The 19813-nt window shown below is 49.7% G+C and overlaps 1 protein-coding gene across 1 annotated transcript in view; it reads left to right on the forward strand.

The window, feature by feature from the left end:
• CTNNBIP1 (catenin beta interacting protein 1) overlaps window positions 1-19813 on the forward strand; it is a 46471-nt gene that overhangs the window by 11443 nt on the left and 15215 nt on the right. The window contains exons 2-4 of the mRNA XM_080921217.1: window positions 8778-8862; window positions 14969-15089; window positions 15701-15791. Coding sequence (XP_080777343.1) covers window positions 14994-15089; window positions 15701-15791 — 187 coding nt within the window. The 5' untranslated portion in view covers window positions 8778-8862; window positions 14969-14993. The remainder of the gene's footprint in view (window positions 1-8777; window positions 8863-14968; window positions 15090-15700; window positions 15792-19813) is intronic.

The following is a 19813-nucleotide window of genomic DNA, read 5'->3' on the forward strand; positions in this document are numbered from 1 at the left end:
GCCTGCTGTGAACAGTGGCTATACTCACCAAGGCTGCAAAAGGCAGCATGCCCAAGGGGACAGATAGTTCAGCCAGCTGGGCCCTCCAGAATTAAGCAGATATCTAATTATAGAACTATAAATATACACACATATGCACACACACACACACACACACACACACACACACACACACACACACACACATCCAGACTCCTATCAGCCCTTGATGTTTGAGGATTTTCTGAATTGAAGTGTCAAGTAGGAGGCGCCATTGTGACGTCCTGTGTCTGTAGTCCCAGCTATTCAGAAGCCGAAGAAGCAGGGGAATCAGTTGGATTTAGGTTTAAGGCCAGCCTAAGGGACATACAAAGCTCCTGACCCACAAATAAATAAAAAGAATGAATTAAAAAAGTTGATCCGCATTGTGGTTGGCACCTATCATCCCAGCACTTGGGAGGCAGAGAGACTATGAGTTTGAGACCATGGGGGGCTACCTAGCAAGATTGTGTTTAAGTGAAAAAGATAGGGGTCAGCGAGATGGCCCAATAGGTATAAGCTGTGGACTAAAGAGCATCCCTGGGACCCACATAAAAGCAGAAGGAGAAAACCAGTTCTACAAAGTTGTCCTCTGACCTCCACACACATAGTTGTGTCCATATAGTACACATTAGTGATAAGTTAATTCACTGGGCGTAGTAGTGCATTCTTTTAATCCCACCACTGGGGCAGAGGAATATGGATCTCTGAGTTCGAGAACAGCCTGGTCTACAGAGTAAGTTTCAGAATAGCCAGGGCTACATAACAAAACCCTGTCTTGAACCCCACCTCCCAAATGTTAAGTCATTACATTTTGTTTTGTTTTAATTTAAAAAATTAAAAATTAAGGAGGCATTGTTCTAGGATAGGCTCCTGCCCTGGTTGCTAACAGTCTCAGCTATTAGCTATGTAGTAAGTTCAAGGCTAACCTGGGCTACATGAGCTCATGTTTATAAAATAAACTAACAAAAGCTGTGAGGCAGAGGCAATTGAGTCTCTGAGTTTAAGGCCAGCTTGCTCTACACAGAGAGTTCCAGTTAGGCAGAACTACATAGTGAGACCCTGTCTTTAAAAAATATGAGGCTGGAGAGCTGGCTCCTTAGGTTAAGAGCACTGGCTACCCTTCTGGAGGACCAGGTCAATTCCCAGCACCCACATGCAGCTCACAACTGTCTGTAACTCTCTGCGGGACCTTTTTCTGTTGTCATCTGGCACCAGACATGCCCCGAGGTGCACAAATGTCCATGCAGGCGAAACACCCATGCACATAAAAATCTTTTAAGAGAGTTGAGGAAACCCAGAAAGGTAAAGGACTTCTGTTATGAGGAATATTATGTTTAATGAGAAGCATGGCTGTGCTATCATGCATTTCTGAGAACAGGGCCGCACAGGGCTGTGGACTATCCCTTAACCACTTCTGCTTGCCCTCAGCCTGAGTGAAAAGAGGTGCAGGCAGATGTGTAGACACACACGTGACACAGCTGCAGCAGCAGCAGTCGGAGGGTTGGGTGTCAGGAGTTGGGGAGGAAATAGCAGATGCAAAGGCCCAGAGGTATGTAGAGCAGGGCGTGGCTGGCAACAGTGATGTGGCCATCCAACAGCTTTTCTTGGCCTTGATTCCTGGCTCTGATGTTGTGCCTAGTATCCTTAGCGCCATCTGTGGACACTAAGATCCAAAGATGCTCCAGTCCCCTGGGTAAAATGACATGGTGTTTTAGACAGAGTCTTAAAGCTCTGGCTGGCTTCAAACTCCTTAAGTTCCTGACAGGAGTCACACATGGAGGTCAGAGAGAGGACAGCTTGCAGGAGTTGGTTCTCTGTTCCTACTATGTGGGCTCTGGCGGTGGAGCTCGGGTCTTTGGGCAAGGGCCTTCCACTGGCTTTCTTCATTCTGCACTAAACCATTACTCTTAGCACCTAATGTCATGGGATGTCTGTGTAGACAGTGGTTCTGGTTGCTTCCGATCTAATGGTATGAAGAAGTCTGCCCATGGTCAGTGGAGAAGTGGTACTTTATCTCCAAACATTCTTAACTCTAGTTGATTGACTCTGGACATGGATCATGTGGACACAAAGGGCTAAGATAGCAAAAGTATCTGCCATCAGTTGGATGTGGTGGGGCATGCCTTTAATCACAGCGTTTAGGAGGCAGAAGCAGCCTGGTCTACAGAGAGTTCCAGGGCTGTCGGAGCTACACAGAGAAATCCTGTCTCAGAAAACAAACAGAATCTTCCAGGGCCTGGCTGAGCAGCTAAGAGTGATTGCTGCTGTTGCAGAGGACCTAAGTTTGGTTCTGAACATTCAGGTCAGGTGGCTCACAGCTACGTCTAACTCCAGCTCCCAGGGGACCTGAGTCCTCTAGCTTCCTTGGGCACTGCACTCACGAGCACATACCCACACACAACACCCATCCACACACAACACCCGTAATTAAATAAAAAGAATTTGAAAAAGCAAAAAGTTGGTATACTTCTTTAATCCCAGACATTCAGGGGACCGAGTAGCCAGGACTACGTAGTGAGATCCTATCTACAAACAAACAAAGTCTAATGGGGCAGGAGACTGTAGTTCATGCGTGTGTGAGTCTGTTCCAGGACAAGAAACAAAATATCTGTAGACAATGTCAGGTGTCTCCTAGGAAGTGAAACTTCAGGCAGTGAGAGCCACAGAAGGAACATTGAATGGTGAACTTGAGTCTGACCACCTGGCCCTCTACTGTGGGCAGAAAGAATGGGCCCTTCCTGCCTCCTTTGTAGTACTGGCCCTAGGAAAGCTGTCTCCAGGTGGGTCCTGGAACCCTTTTGTTTTGTGTGTTGGTGGTCTTTGGTCTTGCTCTGAGCCAGGGGCACTACACAGAAAGGAAGAGTCACCTCCTCTGGGCTCAGGGCGTTCCCTGTACATTTCTCCCCTGTTGAGAAGGTAGAGGCTTTATGCTGGCTGTATCGATGCCCCGCTCCTCCTGTGACAGGTGGGGTCCTGGTTAGATTTCAGTACTGTCAGAACCTCACAGACAAACCCTGTGAGAGTGTTGTGCACCGGGACTCATCTGAAGGACTGGTGCAGCATGAATGTGGGGCAGGGGTTGGGGGAGGGACAGGCAGCTTGTGGTAGACAGGGTAAATATGTGGAGTTGAGAGTCACTTCTGAACCAGAGACCTGTGGCCTGAAAGACTTGGTCACCATACGTGGGCCTCACAGCTATCCCCTATTTGATAAAGTCTCATACACTGGGTCTGAGGTAGGATTTAGGCCTACTGTATGCCTCCCCTCTGCCTGGAGAACTACTGTGTGCCTGAAGTAATAATGAGTTGCAAGCGGTTTTTGTTGTTGTTGTTGTTGTTGTTGTTTTAATGCTTCCTAGCTTCTAATTTTGTTTTCAAAGCTATGAAAATTTTGTAATATATAGACTCACTATTTTTTTTTTGTGTAAAAATGTGTTGTTATTTGTGTTCATGAAAGCATATGGCCATGTTTAGGATATGGCACACATGCTGAGACCAGAGGACAACTTGACAGTAGTTTTTTCAAGACCCTCTGCTTGCTGCTCACCAGCCCAGTCCAATTTTTGCTGTATACACCTGTCTTAGTCAGGGTTTCTATTCCTGCACAAACATCATGACCAGGAAGCAAGTTGGGGAGGAAAGGGTTTATTCAGCTCACACTTCCACACTGCTGTTCATCATAAAAGGAAGTCAGGACTGGAACTCAAGCAGGTCAGGAAGTAGGAGCTGATGCAGAGGCCATGGAGGGATGTCACTTACTGACTTGCTTCCCCTGGCTTGCTCAGCCTGCTTTCTTATAGAACCCAGGACCACCAGCCTAGGGATGGCTCCACCCACAATGGGCTGGGCCAGGGATGGCTCCACCCACAATGGGCTGGGCCCTGCCCCTTGATCACTAGTTGAGAAAATTCCTTACAGCTGGATCTCATGGAAGCATTTCCTCAAGGGAGGCTCCTTTCTCTGCGATAACTCCAGCTGTGTCAAGTTGACATAAAACCAGCCAGTACAACACCTTCATGTTGTCTGTCAGCACATCCATGAGTTCACAAAGCACATGAACACTCCATGTTCGATGTTCATGTCCCAGAGGCCACTGGTGCTGTATTCTACTTTCTACTTTATTCCCTGGAGACACAGTCTCTCACCAAACCAGTAAACTGGCTGCTCACTGATCTTTCTGTCCCCACCCACAGCTGCTGGGATTAGAGACACACATGGCCACATTCCTCGTTTTTTTAATTTATAGACTCTCCTAGGTGCTCAGGGTCCCAACTCAGGAACTCGGGTCTTCCTGCTGGGGCAGCAAGTGCTCTTAACCCCGAGCCATTTCAGTGCAGAATCAAGAATGAACAGCCACTGTGGAGCCTGTGCCTCTTAGAAACCAGAATGATAGGTCTGAAGAGATGGCCCAGAGATAGGAGAACCCAGGTTTGGTTCCAGGAACCCACATGGTGACTCCAGTTCCAGGGGACCTGAGCTCCTGTTCTGGCTGCTTTGAGGACTGTACAAATGTGGTGCCGTCATAGGTTCGGGGAAGACACCAGACATAGAAATAAAGAACTGAGAGCAAAAACACTACCACAGGGTATTTCCTGATGTCACCGCAGTGTCCTCATTACACTTAACATGTGTGACACAGACACATTATTGTGTATTACGTTATCTTCAGTTGCCCAATAATACTCTATAGCTCTACCCTTTGTTCATAGGACGCCTTGGAGTCTCTCCATGGCCTTGGGCAGATTGCTTAGCTTCCCTGAGCCTCAGTTGCCACATCTATAAAATGGGGATAATTCCTACCTTGCAGGCTCGTGAAGTCTAAATTTAAATAAGACAATGCCTAGAACACGGCTGAGTCCGTGGCCAGCACTCGGGAAACGCCAGGGCAGCGATCGTAATTGTCATTGTTCTGTTGCATGGCCTGGCTTCACACGCAGGAAGGAACTGGGGCAGATTTGAATTCGGGTTGGCATCCTTTGGGACAAATTCCTAATCCCAAGCTCACCCTCCAAGAATGGCACTGCACCCTGAAAACTGCATGACTCGCCTGAGCCGTCATCAGGAGCCAAGCTGTTGCAGGTTAATTACCGAGAATGGAGCAGGTGGATTTTTCTGTGTGCTACATGCTTACTATGTCCCCAGAGGACCTGAGGTGCCGCCCTGTGTGGGATTCCCGCAGAAACTGGAACTCAGGCCTACCTCCCTCTCCTGGCTCAGAGCACATTTTTACTGAGTTACTGGAGGGCAACAGAGGAGCCCACATGACCTGGGTTCAAGTCCCTGTTCAGGCTAGAAAAGCTGGGCAGTCACACGCAAGTCTCCATGTCTTCATGGTGCAAAGCAGAGACAGTGGCTTATTTGTAGAGCCGAGGAAGCGCTTGGCAAATGGCAGGCTCATATAGGAGGTCCTCCCTGTGACCTTTGTCCCTGTGACTTTGACCCTGCACTTCAGTCATCCCACTTCAACCCAGCAGCTTGTGCGCTCAAACACACACACACACACACACACACACCCAAGCATGTGTGTGTGAATGTGATCTGTCTGTGCTTAGATTAAGAGAGTGATGCCTGCTGGTGGCCCTGCCTCCCTGTCTGTGCCCTTCCTGAATCCCTCAGTCTTCCGCTCTTTTCTCTGTGATGTGACCTTTACCCTTCTGCACGTCTAGACCGCCTTCATCTTCCCTTGCTTGCCTGAAGTAGTTTGTCTGTTTTTTGAGACAAGGTCTCCAGTGGCCTAGACCGGTCTAGTCTCAGCTTCCTACTTAACTGAGGCTGACCTTGGACCCTTGCGTCCACCTCTGAAGCCTGGGGATTATGGGCTCCTGCCACCAGCCTGACTCCCTTGCTTCTTTCGGACTTTGTGGGTGTGATCTTGAGAATCCCCCAGACACACATCAGCTGGCCCCGCCTCTGAGAGCAAAGCTAAGATGAAGAGTGGTTATAGACAAGACTCAGGCCAGTCTCCTGCAAACTGCACAGGGTGTGGGTGGCCCACCTCACAGGCATGGGGCCATATAGGTAAAGAACAAAGCAGACTGCTTCTAAAGAGGGACAAATGGGAGGCTGGCAGTGCCAGTGCTGAGCTGGAGGTTGGGGGAGGTGCTGAGAGCCAGAGACTATGAAGAAGCAGAGGAGCTTCCACCTGAGGGAGAGCAGGTCAGTGCTTCTGCATGGGAGGTGCTGGTAGTTTCTGTGCAGCCCAGTAGCCCTGTCTGCTGCAGTGGGGGTGGGGAGGGGCTCATCAGTAATGGCTGGTTAGTGAGTGCTGTGAACAGTGGAGCCTGCCTGGAGTGAGATGGGTGTGTCCAGCAGACCTTTCCTCTGACGGCCATGTTCCCCTTGTAAAGGCTCCCATCCGGGATTCCTTTCACTCTGTCTTTGCTTTCCCTTGGGCTTCACCCAAGGACACTTTGACGCTGTTGTGCTTGGAAGGCATCTTAGCTCAGTCACCCCCAGACCAGGGAATGATGCTCTGCGGCTAGGTGGCCTTGGTTCAGCTGAAGGGCCCATGCGTCTTGAGCCTCAGTTTTCTCCTGCCCTTCTGTGTGCTCTGCTGCAGTCCGGCCCTTCCTGTGTCATTACTGTTCTGGTCATCTGACTCGCAGGGCTTCTCTTCCCCAAGGGCCCATCCTTGCTCCAGGATCACTCAGGAGACCTTGATGCCTCCCAGGCCTGGTTGTCTCCATTCTGGACCCAGAGATTTTTGGAAATATTGTGTGCCCACTTTATCTGAAGAAGAGTCTGTTTCTGTCATCTCTCAGTAGCTTCTTGGTCCTCCTTTTCCTGTGGGCTATGACTAGCAACCCCCCCCCCAACCTCCAGACAGACTCTCCTCACAGCAGTTCCAACAGGTCAAACTCCTGGAAGTATGTCTCCAGGAGACCTTATATTTCCGTCCATGTTCTTGGTCACACACAGTGTCTGAGAAGCGTTGCTCTGAGTATGCCCTAAATGGAGTCCGCCTCCCCTCACCACAAATTGAGAATACACAGACAGATCAACTGTGATGAGGGGGATGGACTTCAGGTCATATGCAGGGGCCCTTGTTAGCATGGGAGCCATTGTCACCATGCAGCCTTCAGTGTAGGAAGCCGGCCGTCACCCCGTGTCCACCTGTGGGGCACACAGCCCAAGCTCCTTTTGACATATTGTGAACACATGGCACATGGCATGGTGACCAGTCTTGAGTCACACTGCTGGTTAATGACAGCTGGCTGGGAACGGAAGCCAGCTCTTGGAGCACAGTGCTGCTGAGGACTGGGCATCATGAGCCTCAGTTTCTTTTTTGTAGTCTGGGACTTAAATCCGTTGGCCTGATTCTTAAATGGGTAGCTGGCTGGGAAAGCTTGGTCATCCCGGCCTTCTGATGTGTTCACTTAAGTCACTAAGTCCCCTCTCCTCCTTGGCAGGTCCTGAGCCCTGTGGATAGGAGGGATAATTAGTGGTCACGGCTGTTGAAGAACTAAAAACCTCAGGAGCAGGAGTCTCTTTTCATCTCCTTTGAAGGAATGTGAGGACTTGGGTGGAAGGTTCCCTGGGGCTCCTTGGTATTTCAGTGCTTTGATATCAGGAGGAAGAAGAGAGCAATTAATTGCTATAAATGGCCTCTTCCTATAGAGCTGCTCCGGTGGTGGGTTGGGGTATCAGGCAGGATGCTAGCACTTCTATCCCAGCCTTCCTCTAGATGGAGGGACCCATGCAGCACACTTGAGTGCTGTCTGAATGGGGGGGGGGGACTGCCTAGGGCTGGAAAGATGGCTTAGTGGGTAAAAACAGTTGCTACATAGACCCGAAGACCACAGTTCCAATTCCCAGCACTGTATTTAAAAGGAAAACAAGGAATGGCCACATGTGCTTGTAACCCATTGCGAGAAGGTGTGGACAGAGATGGGCAGATCCTAAGAAACTGTCAGCCAGTCAGCCAGCTGGCCAAAGGGTGAGACCCTGTCTCAAAGATATGAGGCTGAGAGTAATAGAGGAAGATTCGTTACACCTGCACCCCCCCCCCTGTGTGTGTGTGTGTGTGTGTGTGTGTGTGTGCCCCTTTGTAGAACTGTGCCTTCCTTCCTGCATCTGGCTAAGAACCCATTGACCTTGGGTTTGGCAGGGCTGAGCAGGGCTGAGAACTTGGAGGCCACTCACTGCTGAGTGGGATACAAAGCTCTAGTGCTCTGGAGTGATGGCCACTGGTCTCCTCAGTAGGCCACACTTCTACCAGGTTCACTAGTACATGTTATCCAGTGATGGAGTTGTTGGGAAAAGCCAGAGAAGCTGTGTCGTTCTTGGAAGAGAGACTCCTGCCAGGCTAGTCAGCGTGTAAGCCTCAGCTGTGCCTCCTGTATGTGTGACATGGTCAGAGCTGTAGACGTCAACTACAAACACAGGTGGTCACAGTTGGAGCACAAAGGAGGCTGAAGTTGAGGGTGGGTGCAAGGTCATCTCTCACAGTGAGTCATTCTGGTCCCATGTTTCTAGACAGGGTGACTAGCCCAGAGAAGGGTGGGTGTGTTGTGTGGAGCAGGCAGACCTGCCTCGGCTGGAAATGAGAGGCCTAGTGCACACTCAGCACCCTGACGTGGAGGTGTTAGAGCAGGCTCCCTGGGCTTGCCTGACACACAGGTATTTCTGGGCTATGACAGAGCCATGGCCACAGGCTTTACACCACGTGCGTCAGCGTGGGGGCGTGTGCACGGTTCTACTGCAGCAACCACTGGGCCCTTTAGGCTCCTCCCATGACCGTGTTCTATGTTTCCACAGGGCGGCACCTTCCTATTTCTTCTCAGCCTCAGCCCTCCCCTTAGAGTCGAGCATCTGTTTGCCTGAAGTGAATTTCCAGAAGCAGGTAAGGACTTGAGGGAAGGCTCTGTTAAGTGGCCTTGGGACAATGCTGTTGTGGAGGGAGGGTGGGGGAAGCCTTGAGACCAGATTTCAGGGTGGGACACCATAGCCACCCATCTGACTGCCATTCCCCTGGTCCTGCCTGATACTTGTTATAATAAGGGTGTGGGATTCCTTTTCTTTCATGTTTGTGTTCTTGTACTGCCTGGGACTCGAACCCAGGACCTGTGAATAATAGCAAACATGCTATACCATTAAGCTGCCCACCTGGTGTGTGGATTCTTCCAGTGACTGTCACAGTGATTCTGGGTTTTCAGGTAAGAGTTGCAGTTATTTCATTAGTATGTGTGATGGGGCAGAGCGCAATGCACATGTGAAGTCGGTGCATCTCTCTGCCCACCCCTGTGTGAGTTCTAGGGATCAAACTCAGTTTACCAGACTGGTGCAGCAAGTGCCTCTATCTGATGAGCTGTCCATATTGCCCTGGGTTAGGATTTTCTATAAACTGTGAGTTTATATGATTTATCTTTTGTCTGCTGTAAACCTTGCAAAAGTTGTAGAGTTGTTTTGTTTTTGTGGTGCATTGCGGATGGAGCTCAGGACCTTATGCAAGCTAGGTAAATGCTTTACCACTGAGCCACATCCCCAGTTCTCATGCCCTTGTGGGGTCTGTCTGTCTGTCTTTGTCTGTGTGTCTGCCTATGTGTCTGTCTGTCTTTGTGTGTCTGCCCATGTGTCTGTCTGTCTTTGTGTGTCTTTGTGGGAGGCTTTCTGTATGTGTCTTGTGTGTATGTCTTGTCTGAGTGTGTCTGTGGGGGTGTATTGGTGTGTGAGGAGTGTCTGTGTGTCTGTCTGTGTGTCTGTGTGTCTGTCTGTGTGTCTTTGTGGGAGTGTGTGTGTGTCTTGTCTGAGTGTGTCTGTGGGGGTGAATAGGTATGGAAGGAGTGTCTGTGTGTCTGTCTGTGTGTCTGTTTGTGTGTCTTGTCTGAGTGTGTCTGTGGGGGTGAATAGGTGTGGAAGGAGTGTCTGTGTGTGTGTGTATGTTGCCTGTTTGTATTTTGGAAACAGGGTCTATAGTAGCTTGGTCTGGCCTCAAACTCACTGTAGTTGAGGCTGACCTCAGAAGTCCTGTTCCCTCAGCATTGATCTCCCAACTGATGGGACTGTGGACGTGTACCACTATTCCTTTAAAAACATGTGTCAGATGCTTTAAAAATTACTTTTGAACCAGGCATGACGGCACAGGCCTTTAATCCCAGCACTTGAGAGGCAGAGGCAGAGGCAGGTGGATTTCTGTGTGTTTGACGACAGCCTTGTCTACATAGTGAGTTCCAGGACAGCCAGGGCTATGCAGAGAGACCTGGCCTCAAAAAAACAAAAAAAAACAAAACAAAAAAAAAATTTTTTTTAATTCTTTTTGACACAGTTTCTAATTTTATAATCTAGGTTGACTTGAAACTTGCTAAATAGCCCAGGGTAGCCCCAAGTTAGAGGGAACCCTCCATGTCTGGCTCTGATGGTGTTTTGTTTGGATTTTTAGCAGAAGTATGTTACTGTCTATGGTTGGCCGGGGACTCAGTGTTTAGCTCAGGCTGTTTTAAGCTTGTGGCATCCTCCTGCCTCTGCTTCCTAAGTGCTAGGATTGCAGGTGCAAGCCATCACACCTGGCTTCCTAGTTTATCATGAAAGGCGATTGGTGCACCCCAGAGGGCAGTGACCCTTGTGACCCTTGTGACCCAGCCTGTGCTGTGGCTCAGCTTAAGGCTTCTTTTGATGTATTTCTAAGCAGATGCAAGACCTCCATTGTTACAAACTAATTTTTTTTTTTAATAAGTGTGAGTGCGCAGACAGCATCAGCTTCAGGTTTATAGGTAAAAATGAGCACAAGCAGTTCTCCTTGTAACCGGGCCACTCCAGCAGGCCAGAGGAGGCCAGTCTGTCACCTCCTTATCAACTGACAGGCAGCTCCTCCTGCACTGCCTCCTGATTCTTCTAAAGTGCCATTGCTTGGTGCATGTAGGTCGGTAGAGGCCGGGTGGGAATGAGCCATCTGAATCCTTGATGGCTCCCACACTTGGGTGCCCATGTCAGCCCATGATCTCGGTTCTCGTCCCTGTGTGGACCCGGCCTCTGTTCCTTGTCCTTTCCTGACTAGCCGTGTGTCCTGAAGCAGAAGGGCAGACTCAGAACTACCAACTGTCTGTGCATGCAGTGCCTGTCTGTCTGTCTTGATCCTTAGTGTTTGTATGGTCTCTGTCAGATGGAATTTTCTGGCATGGCACAACTTTATGCATAACATGTGGTTTATCACCACATAATAGGAAACCACAGACCCCGCCCCTCCCTTCCATTAACATAATTGACAGCTGCCTGCACTTTTCCTTTTCTGCTTCTCTTCTGACTCTTGAGAGATTTTCTTTCTTTCTTTCTTTCTTTCTTTCTTTCTTTCTTTTTTTTTTTTAAGAAATATTTAGTTATTTTATGTACACTGTAGCTGTCTTCAGACACACCAGAAGAGGGCATCAGATCCCATTACAGATGGTTGTGAGCCACCATGTAGTTGCTAGGGTTTGAACTCAGGTCCTCTGGAAGAGCAGTCAGTGCTCTTAACCACTGAGCCATCTCTCCAGCCCCCGAGCAATTTTCTTAGTGTGAAGGAAGTATTGACCTGTTTTCAGGGATGGGGTGTGTGTTGGAATAGCTGAAGCCATTGCTGAGATACATTGCTTCTTTTGACTCTGAGCTTGGATGAATAATTAGTATCTAAATTAATTGCAGTTTGAGCTTATGTAATTTAGGCCCATTTTAATGGAGACCATTCTTAATCCCTACAGGGGAAACTGGGAATCCTCCAGTGACATTAATGTACTGCTTGGCAGAACAAAACTTAGTAACGCATTCACTTTAGTAGACAAGAAACCCAAGCCTGCTATGCTGTGCTTGTGGCACATCTGTCTGAGGCCAGTATGATTTGTTCTCTCCAACGATTAACTTTCTGCACATTGACACCCTTACTGTGAATTAGGACAGACTTGCATCAGTTATGACGTTTCCTAGAGCATTTGGCCTGGAACGTGAAGGGCAGGGACCTGTGTTCCACTTTCTATTCCAGAGCCAGCCCTGGGCGTTCCTTCCCATCATGCAGCAAGGCAGGGGCAGCAAAGCAGGGCTGTAACAACACCAGCAGGTACTTGTCACCAGGTTCAATCCCTAGGAGAGAAGTGACCGGAAAGTCGTCCTCTCTGCTGCTGTGCGCTGTGGTGGGCACACAAGCATGCAATGAAGACATGCATGTAAACAGAATGCTGGATGACAAGAATTTTTAGAAATGCTCAAGTTAGGATTCTTCTGAAGTTTAGGAAACTGTTGTGCCAGGCAAGCTTGTTGAAGTAAGCTTGTTGGAGCCCTGCTGCTGGAAACCCCCTGAGCTCCCAGCGGGGCTGCAGCTCGAGCAGGATGGGCTGTGCCAGGCTGTGGGATGGGAGGGTAAAGTTGTGGGACAGTGCCGTAATGTACACCCTGTGTAAAATGACCACACAGCGCTGAAACAGTGGCGTCCCTCCAGCTAGCACTGACATGACAGCCCACCCTCCTTCACCAGAGACAGTGCCAATCAGACCACTGCTACTGGAGCAGCTCCCTGAGGGGAGGGATTGAGAGTTCCCTGGGACCCACTGGGATTGTAGTGTGCTCTGTGAGAGCTCCCTTGGGAATGGAAGAGTCTTGAGTTACCAAGATATCCTGAAAGCTCCAATGCTTTTGTGTGTGGTGGCACCTAGTGGCTGTTCTTGGCATGTCAATGCATCTTAGGGGCTGACCCACTGAGAACCAGCCAAAGCTCAGGACAGAGTTGGAAGATTTTGCTCATGGAAGCTTTGATTCCCAGTTTGAAGGCTTTGTAGAATACTTCCAGTGTTTTCTGGAGATCACAGTGGCTCAAGCCACATTAAGTACTTTAAGAAGGAGAGTTCTTTGGAAAAGTTAAATTTGGTTATGGGACTCTAGGTTAATACTGTTTGTTTGAGACAGGATTTCTCTGTATAACCCCCACTGTCTTAGAATTCTCTTTTAGACTAGCTTTGAACTCACAGAGATCTGCCTGCCTCTGCCTCTCAAGTGCTGAGATTCAAGGCAAGCACCACCATGCCTGGCTTGCTTAAATCTCTTAATATGATGACACTGGTATGAATACAGTAGAGACAGGAGATCCGAGGCACTGATGACTGTTCCCCTGTTTCATTTAGCCAGGTGGGCACTACTTACTAAGTGCCTCCTGGGCGCCAGGCTTTAGGAGACCAGGGGCAAGCAGAGCAGATGCTTTCCAGCAGAAAAGGAAAGAGACAAAAAGCAGATGTTCCAACAAGACACTCAGAAAATGAGAACAGTGAGACAGGGTTGTGTGACAAGAGGTGAGGGCTCAGGACTGGCTCCCCAAGAAAGGTGCCTTGAGGCTGAGATGAAGCTAGTTCTGGGCTGAGGGAGTGGATACCCAATGCAGACGCTGACCAGCAGAAGAGTCAGGAGTGCTAGGCTGCAGAGGGCACAAAGCTGATCACACTGGGCCACACAGGCAACCGCCAAGACTAGAAGTGTATCTTCAGGTAGGACTAGGCTAGGGATGGTGTTGTCTCTCCTGACCTACATAGACTGTGATAGCCACTCAGTAGGGGAAAAGACAGTGGAGGATGTGAGTGGGCTATGAGGCCAGGGCCAAATGGTAGTCCAGATGGAAGCACCAGAGAGGAGCCATGGCATCCATATTCAATGTCCGGGTAGGGTCGCCATGAAGCCATGCACATCCATCCCCAGAGAGGCAACGCTGGTGCGTGGACTAGAGTGAAAACAGTGGAATGGAGGAGAGATATCCCAGAACATCCCGCTGAGTTCTGCCGCAGGTGAAGCCATCTGCAGGCTGGGGTGTGTCCTGGAGACGATGCTTGAGGCTGTGCCTTCTCCCTTTTCTTGAACTCTTGGACAAGTCAGAAAGAGCCCTTTTCTGAGCCCAAGATGAATTGGAAGGGAGTGGACCACAGAAGAAAGGAATGTGGATTCTAGGGCTCCAAGGGTGGATACAAAGACTCTAGAAGGAATCCTATGCTGTGTGGAGTATTCAGGCATGATGTCAGCCCCATCTGGACAGGTTTTCAACCTGTTGTGTGGGCTTTCAGGGCGAGGGCCCCATTAGGCTCTTTTGAGCAGCTGACAAGTAGATACTCGGGAGCTGTTACCCAGGCTTTGGCACATTCCCGGGTACGCCCTTGGCATGGAGTATTGCCTTGTCCAGCATATTCCTGTCCAAGACTCGGGGGCCACTGAGAGTAGATGGTGTGAGGACTGTCCCTAGCCTGTCAGTCTCACATGCTCCCTCATTCCCCGAGTGCAGCTCCTTGGTAGCAGGGCTGCCGAGGCTCCACCCCACCAGCTGCTGCGTTATTTCTGACTTGTCCAAGAGTTCAAGTGTGTAACCCAAACCCCTAGGTCTGCCTCCTCTTCCCCAGCTCCTTCTGGAGGAGGAGGCTCTGGGCTGCTCTCTCGGGCTGGCTGTAGCTCAGGCCAGAGACACCTGGACACAGCCGCTGGCCTTCACAGCTATCTTCAGGAGCTGTCCTCTAACAGGTGGGGTGGGTGTGAGAGAGTGGCTATGGCAGCCCTGTAGGGGGACTCCTTGGTGCCTTGCCCAGGAGCTGGCCGCCTGAGCTCAGTAGGGGCTTTGCACAGGGTGTTGTCACTGATCACTGGGTTTCTTGAGCCCAAGGCCCCAGGCAGCCACCTCTGTCCAAGTCTTTTACTTGTGCTTGCTTGTTCCTTGCATTGAAAACCTAGAAGTCTTGTGGCTTCATTTCTCATTCGTCCCGTGGCTCTTAATAGAAACCTTGGCTGTCCCCTGCAGCCTCTGCTCTGGAAGAAGAGGTCCTCAGCCATACTGCCTGGGCCTCAGGTCCAAAGGCATTAAGGACCCACCCTCCCCTACAGTTGTTCCTGTGCTGTGAGAAATGAGGTCCCTACTGGGGAAGGACTATTTGAGAAAGGGGTGCATCACTTATAGGGGTCAGTATTAGAGTGTGTCTCATCCTGACATTCTCCCCATAATGTCTCTCGTCTCTTTGCAGGTGTCCCCAGAACTGGGCCAGGGGGATGAACCGCGAGGGGGCACCCGGGAAGAGTCCGGAGGAGATGTACATTCAGCAGAAGGTCCGAGTGCTGCTCATGCTGAGGAAGATGGGGTCAAATGTGAGTGCCTGTGGGCTGTCAAGCAGCAGGCAGGGTGTCTGCTGCCCTGAAGGAGGGAAGGGGCTGCTGCAGCCACCTCCTGGGGACCGGGAGAGGGCTGTAGGCCTGTGGATTATCTCTGTTGCCAGTTTAGGTTCCCCAAGCACAGAACCCACATATTCACTTTAGGGAGCACTGCTGAGATTGTCTTTCCACTCCAGTTTTCTTCTGAGCCAGGGATGGTGAGGACTTTAACCCTTCTTCCTGATCCCCAGTGACCTCAAAGAGGCTTCTGGGTAGGGTGGCTGCTGAAGAGAGCAGTAGTAGCGAGGACGGGAGCATCTTTTGAAAAAGAAATGGAGAGACCTGAGAGTGCTGATTGGCCACTGGTGTAGGGCCAGGGCCTGAGCTTCCATACCTGCCCTATGCCAGAACAGACACTGATGTAAATCCAGAGTGAGTTGCAAGGCGCGTGCACTTCAGGGACCTGGTTTTCAGGACGGGAGCAGGATATGAATGCTGGGACACTAACAGGAACAGAGGGCAAGGGGTAACAGGGGAGGTACCCCATGTGCAGGGCCTTCGGGGACAGGTTCCCGCTCCTCTCATCACAGTGCTCTCTCACCCTGCAGCTGACTGCCAGCGAGGAGGAGTTCCTGCGCACCTACGCTGGGGTCGTCAGCAGCCAGCTCAGCCAGCTGCCGCAGCACGCCATTGACCAGGGTGAGCCAAGGCCCGGCACCGCCAAGCCCTCCCGAACACTGGGCAGTGGTTCTTTACACAAAATGGGTGATCTGGGGGCTCAGGGAAGGGGGAGCAGACTGTTGTTTTCTCCCACCCACGGGCTCCTGGCTGGTCCCAGTGATGGGGATCCAACAAGGCAGGTGATGGATCTCTTTCTAGGCCTGGAGAAAGGAGGAGATAGACATGTCTGGGGCCGTGTGCAATTAGAGGGTCTGATTATTGCATCCCTCAGCCTGGCCCCTGACCACTCAGCACCTAGTTCAGGGACCATGAAACTGCCCAGTGTGTTCTGAGAGCACTGTCCCTGTCAGCTACAACTGTGCAGTGACGGGTGGGTCTGCTGCTAGCAGGAGGAGGTGGCTCAAAGGGCCTGATCTCTCCACATGCAAAAGCGGTCCTCATGGTCAGAAGTTCCGCACGAGTGTTCCGGGGATCGATGCACAGCATTTGACCCTTGGCAGCTGTTGCTTGTATTACTCCAGTGTTTGAGAAGCAGGAAGGCAGTGCCCTTGACCATACAGAGATGCCCAGGAGTCGAACTGCTCCTCACTCACAAGGCTGCTGGGCTGCTACCTCCATGTCCCTTTGCTGCTTATGGAGGGAGCCTCCTCTCCTCTGGAGCAGTGTTCTGAGCAGCGTCTCATGTTCCTTTTCTGTTAATCTTTCATGCTTGGTTGGGGCTATACAGTATTTCAGTGAGCCAGGCAGTGTGGGGCACACCTTTGGTCCCAGTGCTCAGGAGGCTAGCCTGTTCTACAGATCAAGTACTAGGAGAGCCGGGCTACACAGAGAAACCCAAAAAAGGTACTCTAGTGGCCTGAGGCGTGTCCAGGCAGAAGCAGCCACCAGAGCAGAGCAGAGCAGTGTATGTTTGCTGTGTTGAAGCTGCTGGGGAGGAAAGCAGGTCCATCACACTAGGCTGATATCCTATTAACCCTTCATGTTGTGGGCTCAGCCCTAGATGCAGGGATTGCTTCCCAGCCAGCTCAGAAGAAATATTCCAGGGAACCTCTGGTAACTCAGCAATTTGGGACTGTGCATGTATTATACGAAACCATGCCCAGGCGTGCCTGCTCAAGCGTGCTCACAGCCAAGTGTGTTTACAGTCAGCCCTGCCTTCCCTCTGGCTCTTGAAGGAGACTTTTCTTCTTGATGGCTGGTCTGGGTTTTCCCACCCAGCTCCTAGCCAGATCCATGTGAACACTTCAGACTTCTGAGTTAGTTCCGGGGGACTCTCCTTCCACATGATTCTGAGTCATTGAGTTTCTGAGTCTGTGCAGTTCCCTTCATAGGAAAGGTAAAGGAGCTGTGGGACCGTGGCAGAGTAGGCCACGCCCACAACATGTAGTCTTGAATGGATACAGAAGAGGGAGGGGCTACATACTGGGCTGTTAATAGGGAAAAATGGTTTACGTGGTGGTGATCAGTCCTGGAGCCTCACGTATGCCAGCCTGTGCTCTACCACTGGGCTGCACCCCTGAGAGAACACAGTGACCTGTGCAGATTTTCATAATGGACTTTTACTTTCCAAGTTAGTGGCTTTTGTAAAAACATTTTCTGTGTGTTGTTCATGCCTTCTTCTGTAAGAAGTGAAAGCTCTTCACTGGGTCCAACACAGGGCCTTGGACATGCTAGGTAGGCCCTCTACTATTGGGTTATATCCCTCTGCCTTTAAGAAGTTATATGTTGGCCCAGAGAGATGGCTCAGCAGTTAAGAGCACGTACTGTTTTGTTTTGTTTTTTGTTTTTTAAAGATTTATTTATTTAATTTATGAGTACACTCTCACTGTCTTCAGACGCACCAGAAGAGGGCATCAGTTCCCATTACAGATGGTTGTGAGCCACCATGTGGTTGATGGGAATTTTGAACTCAGGACCTCTGGAAGAGCAGTCAGTGCTCTAAACTGCTGATCCATCTCTCCAGCCCCAAGCACGTACTGTTTTTTGCAGATGGCCAGAGTTCAATTCCCAGCACATCTGTATCAGACAATTCACAACCACCTATAACTCCAGTGCAGTCTGTCTCTGGCCTCCATAGGTACCTGCACTCACATGCACAGACCCACACACATACTTAACTACAAAAATAATAATGCAATATTTTTTCAAAAGTTACTGTTTATTATTTATTTATAGTAATAAATAATAGAAATAATAATTATTTAGCTGGATATATTGGTGCACACTTATAATCCTAGCAAGAGTTGAAGGCCAGTCTAAGATATATAAGACTCTATTTCATATATATATATATATATATATATATATATATATATATATATATATACATATATATGTATATATGTCACACACACATATGAAAACTCACTTTGCAGAACCAACAATTGAAAATACAAATACAGTCTGCTATGCTGTTTAAGAAGTCCACAGTTACGAGGATATAGCTCAGTGGGTAGAGTGCTTGCCTAGTGTCCATGAAAGCTCGGCTTTAGTCCTAAGCACCAAGTAGATGAGTAATATCATCCCCTGAGACCTCAGCACTTGAGAGACAGAGGCAGGTGAATCGTTAAGTCATTCTTGACTACGTGGTGAATTGGAGGTTGGCCTGGGCTACATGAGACTCTGTCTCAAAAAGAGGAGGTGACCACAGTGACCCCACTTTTCCCCTGGCTCTGAATCTGCTGATGTAGCCAAAAGCAGCTGTGGGCAGGTAGGTGTGGCCTCCTGGGTGTGAGGCATCCGTAGACACTTTCTTTGCCATAGCATGGGTTTCCTGGATTTGGGGAGAATCATATCTGACGAAGGGTGTGGAACATTTGTGCTGCTGATACCCCAACCCTCTGGAAGTCACACAGACCCAGAGCAAATGCTACTTCAAGAGGTATCCAATGAGGAAGATCTTCTCAGGCTTTCTCTTATTCTCTCTGTGTTACAAACAAACCCACGTACAAATACATAGTAATAGAGCCACAAGCCAGTGTACTGTCTAGGCCAGGAGCTTATGCCTCTGTTCATGCTGTGAGGCTGAGTGGCCTTGGCCATTGTGTACCCAGATCAGATGTCCTACTGTCTCTACCTATGTGGTCAAGGAATCTTACCGTCTGTCCACTAGGTGGCTCTGTTTCTCAGCAGATGATAAGGCTCCACCCTAGGGTTTCCTCCAGCATCTTCCTTTGGTCTGTCCCTCTCAACAATGTCCTGAGGCAGAGCCAGCCACAGCACAGTACTCAGTCTCATACACTCTTTCTCACTGAGGCCAGAGGGGTCTGGTCCCTGAGTACTCCTCTATCTACCACAGTCCAGCTCTGTTTATAGCGTAGACAGGTGCTGGAAAAGATGCTGGGGCAGAAGCCTGCACTGTGATGTTCACTAGGTTCCCACAGGGGCCAATGGCCTCCCAGAACTGAACGATGGTCCCTCCCAGTTCTCAGCCTGCCCGATCTCTACCAAGCAATGATCACTATGACCACCTCCTTCCTCTTCTTCATCATTGTGCTCCCCTCCCTCCTCCTGTCCTCTCCGTGTATTGGTGCCTCTAGATTCAGTCCTTTCCCTTACCCCTCCCCTCTTCACCTATTTCACCTGATTTCCATAGACTTCAGGTAAGCACCTTCCAAACACAACCCTCAGCCCAGACCCCACTCCTGTTCCTCTGTGCTTTCAACTACTTGTCTTGACATGGCCCAAGCTGCGTGCTCAGTGGGTCCACCTGGGCCCCTCCTTTCAGCTCCGTTTCTTCACCCATGTGCTCACATGGTAAGAGCTAGCAGGTCGCAGCCCAGGCTCATGTGCAGCACCGCATCTCTCCTGAGGCCCTTAGCACGACCAACCAGCCTCCTCCTCTTAGGTTTTTAGCTTTTTGTTCTTGTTTTGTTTTTTAAGATTAATTTATTCTTAATTTTTATCTATATGTGTACATGTATGTATGTATGTATGTATGTATGTATGTATATGTATATATATACCATATGCATACAGTTCCCACAGAGACCAGAACAGGGCATCAGATCCCTTGGAACTGGAGTTACAGATGATTGTGA

The sequence above is a fragment of the Micromys minutus genome (assembly GCF_963924665.1).
Source record: "Micromys minutus genome assembly, chromosome: 9".
NCBI classification, from domain to species: domain Eukaryota; kingdom Metazoa; phylum Chordata; class Mammalia; order Rodentia; family Muridae; genus Micromys; species Micromys minutus.